At 41.3% G+C, this 12,135-nt stretch overlaps 1 protein-coding gene across 6 annotated transcripts in view; it reads right to left on the reverse strand.

Moving 5' to 3' along the window:
* The window catches only part of LOC108792771 (neuroligin-4, X-linked), a 147,362-nt gene that overhangs the window by 78,984 nt on the left and 56,243 nt on the right, over positions 1-12,135 (reverse strand). For 3 of the 6 annotated variants that reach the window (XM_018563621.1, XM_018563623.1, XM_018563626.1), the window contains exon 2: positions 11,945-12,004. The exons of the other annotated variants lie outside the window; for them this stretch is intronic. In XM_018563621.1, coding sequence (XP_018419123.1) covers positions 11,945-12,004 — 60 coding nt within the window. The remainder of the gene's footprint in view (positions 1-11,944; positions 12,005-12,135) is intronic. 6 annotated transcript variants of the gene reach the window in all.

Here is a 12,135-nt window from a genome sequence, read left to right on the forward strand (position 1 = left end):
CTGGTTTACCTGCCAAAGGTCCATTTAATTTACATGGTCTGCCCATAGTATAGACTATCTGACAGGGCAGTAAAACTGACTCTTCCCTGCTGCAGTTAAATAACACTTAACCTTCCTGGTGGCAATCGCAAGTGTGGCTCGGGGTTAATTTTCCGTACCAAAAGTGGTAACCCCGAGCCACACTCGGGTGCCCTCCAGGTTCCTTACCTGCAAAAACGCCAGCATCGCAGGGGGCGGAACTGGCGAGAAATTCAAAAGTAAAAAATAGAAAGAAAAAAGAAAAAATACTGAGATAATCCTATCGCCAGGGAGGTTAAAAGTCTTGTTAAGCAGGTCTTTCCTGTGACTTGGCAGTAAAAGGAGAAGTATCACACTAATTAAGTCATCTTTATGATGCTCTGCTCCCTCCTCCTATCACATGACTACTGCAGCACAACTGCTTAACTTCTTATGCTACTCTCCCCTCTCCCACTCTAAGCTCTGCCTAAGGCTGGGCACACACCTTACAACCATCGCAAGACTTTTGTCTTGCGATGGTTGTAAGGTACTTATAAAAACTTACGATCTGCCTATCTTGCATAGGCAGATCGTACTTGCGATGATCGCAAGCCATGCCCCCTGAGGGACGGGCTTCCGATGACCGCAATGCCGAACGGGCAGTGTGCGCTTGCGCACACCGGCCCGTACGGCTTGTATCGTACGAACATGCCACAAACCCGCCGAACATTGTATGAACATGTCCGTAAGTTAAAAGTCGTGTGACCTTACAGTAGTAGAGGTCGCACGGTTTCCACACACCTTACGATAATCGTACGATCGTGGGATTTCCCACGATTATCGTACGGCGTGTGGGGACCTTAACAATGGACTGCAAAATGATAAAACCACATTTACACTGATTGCATTTATAAAGGTACATTAGTGGTCTAATACTGAATACAGTTGAAGTTTAGCTTTACGTTCATTGAAAGTATTCTTGGTTTCAAACTTGTTTCAGCATTATATTACAAATCAGACATATGGTGTTAAGCTTTGAAATGAATGAATTATAAAACAAACAAGGAAAACCAGTGGGTTGTAGATCCTTCAGCAGCTGATATTACCTTCCCTTGACTTCCCAAGTGCTCTTTTTATTCACTTGGAGTGAAGAGAGACCAATGTAAAGTCCAGTTCATGAGATGGAATTTACATGTGTGGAAGACTCTCTCTCTATGCCTGCACATGAGTGTGCTGTATTCCTCAGAGACCAACTACCAGTACTGTCTACATACATACTACATTCCAAAAATGAGGTAGTTTTAATCCTGAAATAGAAATTAGAGTGCCGTATTTCAGAGACAATAGCAACATATCTGATACTGTGGCTGAAGAGTATGTGAGCAGTTTGAATAGGGAGAGTCTAGGCACTTTTATCATAAATTAAAAATAAGAATGTATTATTCAGAAATATTGAACAGACTTGTGGTTCATTATGTAGGTAGGTTTTCTAACCACAATGTAAGAGGGAGTGACAAGGCAGGTTTTATCATGAAATAAAGGTTTGTATTACTTCTGAGACAAAAGTTAGTATTATTGTACAGACTATATGCAATCTATATCAGCCTTTTTACTGGGCTGCAATTTAAGAGACCACGACCAGGCAGATTTTAATTGTGAAGTAAAAAAAATGTGTTTAATTTCAAAGAAAACAGCCAGAAAATTGTACAGACTTTATGCATAGTAAGTAAGCATCTTCAGTAGGCTGCAGTTTCAGAGGTGCTGCCTGTGAATTCTGCCAGCAGGAAGTCCAATACTGTATGTTCCACAAAATGCATAAAAACAATGCTGATGCTACCACCACCATCGTTGCTTCCCCTTTCAGGAATGTGAAGATTACAGGCATGTTGGCCATGAAAGGGGATCATGCCACTCCCTAGAAAGGTTGCTAAGAGGTTCTTTTGCAGCATCTACTCCAAGTTGCACACTTTTTTTCTCCCTCTATGACAGCATGGGATTTTTGCCTCGTATTGGGGATCCAAAAGGGTGACCAACCAGTAATGATGCTTCTACTTCATGTACTGAATTCTGGGGTCTTTGGACAAGCTCTTCAGTATAAGTGAGCCCATTTGCCCCACACTGCCTGCAGCAGAGGACCCCATTCCTCAGTGTCACTGAGGGCAACAGTGTTACTTGTCTCACCCCACCAACATACAACTCCCGGGGCATGGAGGGGTGAACCGTAACCTTGCTCCATGTACTCCTCCTTTTCACCAACATCACACCAAGCCTCCTCCTCATACAATTCCAATGTCTGCTGCTGTAGCTCATATTTAAAAGATCCTGCTGGCAACAGGATGTCCTTCTTCCTTCTGCAGTGCCTCTAGTGCCAGGTCTATTACACTATTTTATTGTTCCAGCAGGAACACCAGAGGGATCAGGTTGCTAATTTCTACCTTTTTGCTGGTCAACATTCTGGTCACCTCTTTGAATGGTAACAAGAGGGTACATGCATCCTGAATCAGGAGCCACTGACACCACCAGATTCAGAATCCAGCCAAGGCACATGTGTGGACATTCCCTGCAGGGGGTGGTGCCATTGTCACACACAGCCTTATTTGACACAAGATTGCATGGGGTCAGACACCTCTATGCCTACCCCAATAAGTTGCTATAATCTCTGGTTCAGTGTGCCTCCGGTCACCCAGCATCACCAGCTACAGCAGTATGCCCCATCCTGCATCTTTCCCAGGTGCAATAAAATGTACCCAGTGTTACGTGTAATGTCCCTTTCCAGGTTTGCTGTACCATGTGTTTGAGATCATAACTCTCCCACTGATGGCATGGTCAGGAGACACAGAGACATGTCCTTCTTTGCAGCAAAAAATGGTGGCTGGGAATCTGCCACTGTGATACAGCACAGGCCACAAAACCATGAAGGGGGTATGGCCCCACCAGACAAAATCACCCTAAAGCCAGAAATGTTGCCAAACTGGTACTGAGATTCTGAGTATGGGGGTAACTGGTTGACAATTTTTCCAGCAGCTCAACAGCAACTGAAGTTGTTGACACACACAAAATGGTTGCTCTAAAAAGGACTTGGATCTATGCACTGTAAACACGGTATACCAAATAATACACAGCCCAACACAATGCACTTAACAGTAATGTAGTTTAAACAACATAGTCAACCTCCATATACACTGAGTGGCCAGATTATTATGACGACCTGACGTTTGTGGCAAATTAGCTATAATTTCATGCTGAAGTTGCTATAGGGCCAGACCACTATAAATAGGGAAGCAGGTTGTTTACCACGACAGTAGAAGTGATTTTTTCTGAAGATATGGGTAAACAACGCAATTTAACAGCCTTTGAACGTGGGATGATTGTTGGCGCTCGGAGCCATGGAGCAAGTATCAAAAACAGCAGAATTTGTTAAATGTTCAAGAGCAGCTGTTGTTAAAGTGTTTAAAGACTGGACTGTCAGACGAAAATCTGGGTCTGAACGTGCGAATTGTGGCATCAGCGACTAGCCAATGTTAGGGCAGAACGGAGAGTGGCAAGACTGGTACAAGACAACAGAAGGGCAACAGTGCATCAAATTACTGCAGATCTTAATCAGGGATCCTCTCAAATGATCTCTGAACGCACTGTTCGCCGTACACTGCATCGGATGGTATATGGAAGCCAAAGCCTGTTCGAACACCTTTGCTGTCTGCAGTTAACAAGATAAAACGTCTCCAATTCGCACAGGAACACAAGGATTGGATAGTGGAGCATTGGAAAAAAAGTCATGTGGTCCGATGAATCACGTTTCCAGATGCTTCATGCAGATGGCAGAGTGAGAATTTGGCGGGAACAGCATGAAAGCATGCACCCCACATGCATGAGTACAACCCTTCAAGCTGGTGGGGGCAGTGTTATGGTTTGGGGCGTGTTTTCCTGGCATGATTTGGGCCCTTTAATTTGTGTGGAACAACGCCTGAATAGCACAACATACCAACGTATCGTTGCTGATAAAGTTCATCCTATCATGTTGATGGCGTATCCAAATGGACATGGCTTCTTCCAACAAGACAATGCGACATGCCACGGTGCTCGTATTGTGCAGGAGTGGTTTTAAGAACATGAAAGAGAATTTACCTTGCTTAGGTGGCCCCCACAATCACCAGATCTCAATCCAATTTAGCATTTGTGGGACGAAGTTTAAAGAGCCATCAGGCCGCTGGTTCCACAACCATCAAATCTCACAGAACTGGACAGTGCTATTCATCAGGCATGGTGTCAGATTCCTCGCATCACCTTTCAACATCTCGTGGAGTCAATGCCAAGAAGAATCGCCTCAGTATTGAAGGCAAAAGGTGGCCCAACAAAATACTGATGGGGTGGTCATAATAATAATCTGTATAGTACTGTATAACAATGTATAGCAAAAACTGTCTCTGTCTGAAAACACACTGTTAGCTCTTCCAATCTACCCCAAGCCTCCAAACATAATGGCAAATACTAATGGGGACCCTGATTTTATAGCGAGGGGGCTAGCACATAGGTAAACCTCCATTATTGGCCCTTCTAATCTATCTGACCATAGTTCATAGACCCATAAGTGCATTATTGGTAATTGGCTGCCAAAGAGGCCAAAGCAGCTTAAATTCACCTTTTGTTCATGAACTGTGAATGACTGACTGGGTTTTGGGTTGAACCTGAAACTCATTCCTAACAGTCATACCACAGATAAAGTTTCTTTTTTTCTATTGTCCTGTGTCTGCATTATGTAGCATTTGGCCATTAGAAATATATGGATGTGAAGTTTATTCATGTTGCTTTTATTTTTTGTTGTGGTTTCTGTGCCAAAGCAATGTTTTATATCAGCACTAATAGCAGGCTCTAAGAAGGGAAATGTGTGATACTTAAAAACTTTAGAGTATACAAAGAAGTAGATCTAGAAACACATTCACTTTTATACACAAAATTATACTATGTCAAAAGGCAATAAAGTTAATCTACTTTCACAGCAGTTTTCTTTGCTGCCGTAGTATTAAAGCTACATATTACATTAGCTCTGGAGTATGGCTTGAATAAATTACATCCTAATGCAACACTAAAATGAAAAGGGTTATGCTTGTGACATTTTGAATATGTAATTAACCCGGTTTACATAGGAAAGCATAATAGCTGTGCTTAAAGTCTTATAGATTAAACATATTGCGAAAACCTATTAAACATGCATTACATTGCAATTGCACTAAAATTAAGATTTTTAAAACTGTTTCAATCAGCAAATATATTTTGAGGTGGTGCATTGTTGCACAGTCATATTTTAAAGTAGGTCTATTTTTAAAGCTGAGCAAAGCATTTTGGGATTTACATAATTTTAAAGTATTTAAACTACTTAAAGATTCCCCATAGAAAAAGTTCTCTGCTGTTAAGTTGGTTTGAGAAAATATATAGTATTTTGCATTAACTGCATAATGTATTGGCTTGTTATTCAGAAATAAGTAAATGTATTAGTATATACAAGGGAAATAACATAGTAATAAATGCATATAAAAAAGATATAACATTCTCACAATGTACTTGAGTATTTGAAAATATTTTTCCATACTGATAAAGGTTCAAAAGGGCACATCACATCCATAATTCTGCACAATGAGAAACACAATGATAGACCAATGCACATTCCTGGTAGGCATAATAGTCTTAAGGAAAAGGTGGATCTTAAAGGTGAAAGTCTCTTTTTATTTTTAACAGAACAGGATGTAAATAGGTGAACCTTTACACTAAGAAGGTGAGTAGTCTAGACAGGACATATCATGAAAAGGTACTTATGATGTCCAACTGTTTTCATGGAACCTCAGAACATCTTTTGTAGGTGGAATTGATGCATTACTAGCTATAATAGCAACAGCAGCTTGTAACGGCAACCGCCGTCACCACTCACCTGGGAATCGGGGGGTACAGGTTTCTGCCTCACGGGACGGGCCGTCTGCGTTCCGGCGGGGTGCGCGCGCATCTGCTTCCGGGTTCAGACGGCAGGTGCGTTCCACCTTGGCACGCGGAAGTGCTTCGTCTCGTTCGGCGGCTCCTCCCCCCGCCTCTTAGCCCTATATAAACGCCCCAGTGAGACAGTATGGCGTTCCAATATTGAAGACTGAACGCCTGCTGTCTCCTGGGACCCCCCATACCATCCAATACTGCTACCTTCTACACAGGACCTGTAACGAACTCCACTTGGACCCCCAGCTCCTTCTGCTACTCCATTTAATCGCAAGTACCCTGGCATATTGCTCACCATTGAGTTAAACTAACTGTGTGTACAGAGAAGCTGGATTAACTTGCATGCTCCATCTAGGGATCCTTTTGGAGAATACAACTTTACCTCTAAACCATAGCTGTTATGAATACTAACCTAATTGACAACCTGAACCTTTACATCTTTTGTTACATGTGATTGGGTTATGCAGTAATAATCCCATCCATCCTTTTACTTCTGTTTATTTTGGCTGTGATGCTTAAACCCTAACTCCCCGTTAAGATTGGGAGTGAAACCAGGGTTCCGTCTGATTGGCCTCCGCAGTTGTGATCCACAAAACCCCAACCTCACACCAGGTGTTACACAGCTGCACTGACCAATCAGTTTAGTGATTATATTAAGCTTCTGGGCTATCTCTCCAACTGAGAGAAAGTCATCAGTCATCAGTTTTTGTAGCATTTAACATGTTCACACCATGCCTGGAAAGGGAGGGATATAAACTGCAGTGATATACATATGTTTGACCTACTTACTGAGATAGATGAAACCCAAGAGTGAGACTTAAGATTGCTATTTTTGTAATCTGTCAGTAGGGATGAGCTTCATGTTGACAGAGAGTATATCTCTAACTTTAGCTTTTCCGGACCTGCAGCCAGAAGTGATTCATTTTGTGGTGGTATTAATATTGCCAATAAAAGACAGACTCCCCCTGCCTGACAGCGTGTTTCACATAGGGGTTATTCACAAAGCTGCAGTAGCCAGCCGAGTGAATAACCGACCCGAGGTGAAGTGAGCCAAACGCTGTTCGGCTATTCACTTCAGGCTAGTACGGCTGAAATCAGCCGTACATCGGGTGGCTTTGGGTCGGCCGAGCTTGCTCAGCCGACCCGAAGTGCAGAAGGAGTTCGACTCAGCCGATCCAACATCTGGATCGGCTGAGCCGAATGTCCGGCAGGCCACTCGCTGCTGTTCGGCCTATTCTCATAGATGCCGAACAGCAGTAAGTGAATAGCTGAATGCCACTGAGCTGCATTCGGCTCGGCTATTCTGCTTGCTACCTCTGGTGGTACCAAGCAGAATAGAAAAACAGTCAAAAAAAGAAAGAAAACAATCGAGCGGAGCTAGCAAATGGGCGGAGCTGGCAGATTTTACAGCGGCTCCGCCGTGTTCTCAGTGTAAAGACAGATGGGTGTCCCTGGTTATCCGGTAACCAGGGGCGCTGATCTGCATCTGCAAGTGGCCAGAGCCAGCTGTGAGATGACGGCTGGCTCCGCACAGCTGTCAGTAGCAGGCTGTCGAATAGCCAATGGCCAGCCATTCGGCCACCTTCGAATTTGCATATGCCTTCTGCTCGACTGAGCCCCTCGGCCAACTTCGGGAGCTTTACGGGCTATAGTGAATAGCCTGTACGGCAGCCCTTCAGTTCTGCTGAACCGAAGGGGTCCTGGGGCCGAAGCTAGATGAAGGATCAGCCGACGCTAAGGCTAGATCCTTCGGCAGCTTTGTGAATAACCCCCATAGTAAACAAGCTGGTGAGTATCCCCAGGTTATGTCATTCTCCAAATATGGTCAGAACCATATTTGATCAATAATGTCAGGCAGCATCACATTCAGTTGCCAGCCAGGAAGGTGCGAAAAAGAGCATGCTCATCGTATCCAGGTACTCATGTTTTTGTTGGCTGGTCACCCTTCATTATTTATTGATGGATCTACATTGCTGGACAATGTGATTGATGTTGGTTATACATCAGGGTACATTATTCGGGGGATTTTTAATTACTTTTTTTTCTAAGGTGTATGTGTATATTTACTTTTAAAAACTGGTATCTTTGTTAACAGATTCTGATTGAAACCCCCAAATCCCCACCCTGTAAACCTCCAAATCCTCTTATGTAGTGCGATAAGGACTCTGTCCCCATTAACATAGCAAGGTACCCTCCCCATGTTAAGAACATGCACCCTGGAATGCTTCAGGTGGGGGGGGGGCAAGCTTGCTTCCCATTCCTTCCCTGGCTAGCCTGGCTGCATGCCTGGAGAAGGGTCTGGTGTGACTTAATTTTTTACGTGGGGATTTTCCATAAAATCTAAACTAGACTCATAAAGGATAAGAGTCTAGTATTGATTTTGGGGAAACCCATGCCAGTTTTTTGCTAAACAAAGACCTGTTTAGCCAAACGAGAAATTTAATTTTAGTAGCAAATTGGATTTTTTAAAATCTAAATGTCACTTTTGCTGCAGTACAGTATATAGATGCACCAGATTGAAGCAATCTGATAAATTGAATTTGGGCAAGGGGCATGTATTGGTGATGGTATGAATGGGCATTAAATGGGAGTCCAGTATATTTCCCTTCATAAAGCCTTCTGGAGTTCACCACTCTATGTGAAAATAGTCACCTTTGCAGTCCTGGCAGGAAAATTTAGTACTATGGATTTCCTATAACGCTACCATTGTATGATTGCATCTATAGATTCCTTATGGATATCAATACTGCCAGCTTGACATACTGAGATTACCTTTAGTTTAACAGAAAGAAGAACCCTCCACAACCTCTAGGTAGTGTACCTTGGAGAACACACAACTATTTTTTTTGAATTAATGAATTCTGCAGTATGATCTCCAATAATAGTCTTTCTTGGAAAAACAATATACCAAAAGCCAAAGCTTTACAGACAGAAGGAACTGTGACCATTATGTTATCATGAAATCAATATAATATTGCTTTATGGCTGAAATGTATTAAACAAAAAAAATGCCCTAGAAAAATTAATGCAGTACAACATGCATAAGGCCAAATAGCCAAGGCATGCATGACATATGGAATACTTTCTTCTCCTCTTATTCTTAAATGTAACTACAAAACATAGATCAGAACATCTAAACCAACCAGGCCTATACTAACCAGCAAAATTTGACCACCACATACACATAATGAAAAATTAATTTCTGCATACAGAACACATCTTATGCCTATGTCTAGTTGCATAATCTCTGGCAAGTTTTGATAACAGAATTCAATAAATCTGACAATCTGGCCATACATGGATTGAATTTTAGTTGAATCATCTGAAATTTGGTCTGTGGGTGGACTTCCCAGCAGCACCTGGCTTGACAAAAGTCAATTTTTCAATTGACTTTTGTTGTAGGAGCCAGGTAGAAAATTGTAGTAGTCATTGTTTGGGTATTCCAACAGCTCCAGATGACAGCTGTCTGAATGCAGCTTGGTGAGGGGAATTGAATGCTTTTTCTAAGAGAAAAATGTAAAAATGACCAGATTAAGGGTTACTTGTGAGAGTATCTCTGTGTGCAATGTGATGACTTTAGGACACAAAAAAACAATTGCATACCCTGACCCTTTTTGGCTGGAGTGAGAAAAAGTGCAATATCTATGGGTATCTTTTGGGCAGTCCTGCTGAACAGGTCTGCGGGGAGAAAGGTATCAGACAAGTTTGGGAACCTGATCCAATCACAACTGTTTTCCTCAACACAAATCATCAGTTTCCTGCTGCATAACATAAACTGGAATGCTAGTGTTACCCAAGCTGCCCAGTTTTTTGTCTGCTGCTGGACTAAAAAACATTTGCAACTGGCAAGATCATGCCTTCACATCCAACTGTTCTTGAGAGTTCCTTGTTTGTGAACCACTTTAGAGAGCTGGCCCATTTTAGTGATATATTCTCTGTGGAAGTGTCAATAACAATTCTTCTTTGTTTGCAAAAATATGACACCTTTTATTATCTTTTTTTTTGAAAGCATGAACAATGTACATAGATGATTGTAGTTTACTGAAATTATAACAGGGTTATGTTATACAACAGTTATACTATAGAGATAAGAAGTTGGTAAACACGCTTTACACTTTTAACAAGAACATTTAAGACATTAACTTCTTACTCTCTGTGACCTGTCAGGAATCTCTTGGCCCAGAACCACCCTAGATCAACTGTTTGTTTTCTGTATAAAGGTCCCTGTAAAGGTGGCCATACACTGTACAACCATCGCAAGACCTTAGTCTTGCGATGGTTGTAAAGTGATTAAAAAAACGTACAATCTGCCCATCTTGGACAGGCAGATCGTACTCTCGATCATCGCAAGCCCGCCCCCTGAGGGGCGGGCTTCTGATGACCACAATGCTGAACGGGCAGTGTGCGCATGCGCACATCGGCCCGTTCGGCATTCGTCTCCCGAGCACCGTTCAAACCAGCCGAAAATCGTACGATTTTCGGCTGGTTTTCTAGCGTGCTCCTTAGACAAAAGACATGCGACCGTACAGTAGAAACAGTTGCACGTCTTCGTTCACACTGCTCGATTCTCGTACGATCGTGGGATTTCCCGCGATTCTCATACGAGAATCGAGCAGTGTATGGGCACCTTAAGACTATTCAAGTTCTTAGAACAGTTTTTTCCTTTTTTTCTGCAATCCAACTCCTTCTTGCACACCCATTGAAAGCACCTGGTTTTTGTAATGGAGCCAAGTCAGGTTAAGAAAGGTGAAGCAACTTCACATAGTTCCTAAACAGTGCACTGAGGCTAGTACATGTAAACTCTACTTGGATGATATTTAGTTTGCTAAAGCACAGTATCATAAACACTTGCCATTTTTTATAAAATACTTGATTTCACCTTTCTTGATCATTTGTTGCTTATCAACACTGTTGATCTCCTGCAACCTTTTTGTAGCCACTACCTTTCTACATACACGTGCTCCCAAATCTTCTACATTGCAATTCTAAGGTTGGATTTCCTCAGGTGACAACAGTGAACCATGCCTGTGCAATGTGTGGCTGCCAATAGTCTCCATTGAGTGTATGACAGGATGACAACCCAGAAGAACAGTTGGGAGATGGGGACAGAAGTACGTCACCCTATAACAAGAAGTACCTGAACAAAGATTTTGTTGTCAGAATTACCAGGTATTATTTTAATAAAAACTTCAGATTTAAAAATGTTACAAATTTATTTTGAAATTGCATTAACATATAAAAGCTTATGTGAGATTTTTATGATCAGCTTTACAAATACGTTATTTGGTTTAGATGCCATATCCTGAAACACAGCATTTTTAGGTTTCAACCTCCTAAAGAAAACATAGACGTTGACTACTAAAGGGGTTGAGAATTTTTACACACATAAATTGTGTAAATATTCCCTTTTCAAATCCTGTTAAAGGCAAATTCCTGTTTACTTATTTGATCTGCATATGATTAGCTATTCAAAGGAATTTGGTTTTCCAATGACTGGATAATTGAAGTGATTATTAACACAATTTATTGTAAATCAGACCAACAATGGTATGTGACCATACTCTGAAGTTAATGAAATGATGATGAGGGAGACTGTTTCTATAAAACAAAAAAAACAGAACCCAATACCATGGTTACCTTACTGTTATTGGTCAGTTTTTCCCAGGTAGAGCAAAAAAATAACCAAATTACAAAATATTTATCATTTATTTTATAGAACTCCATGTTGTCATTTACTACCTAAAACTGACTGTACCACAGTTTTCAAATCATGCATTTAAAAGGAAAAAAAGCAAATGCAATTACACATTTCAAATGTATAGAAAATAATAATTTCCAAATAAAAAAGAAAATATTCCTCATCAAAGGAAAAAATTGGTCAAAATCAAGAAAATTAGGGCACAGGAAAAAAAATATAAGATTCAGGAAAAAAAACATGCATCACATTGAGTGTGAATATAAAAAATACCTTCATCTTCACCACGATCATTATTGGCTATATCATCAGCTTGTTTCTTTGTGTTGGCTCCTAAAGGTTATAGTAAGAAGAATAAAAAAGGAAAAAAAGATAATTCACATACAGTACTCGGTTTAAAAAAGAATGGCAAAAAGTGTTTAAAAAACTTTGGGATACAAAATGTAACAACGTGTTACATTGTA

Source organism: Nanorana parkeri, unplaced genomic scaffold, assembly GCF_000935625.1.
Source record: "Nanorana parkeri isolate BGI_ZX_2015 unplaced genomic scaffold, ASM93562v1 scaffold681, whole genome shotgun sequence".
NCBI lineage: Eukaryota > Metazoa > Chordata > Amphibia > Anura > Dicroglossidae > Nanorana > Nanorana parkeri.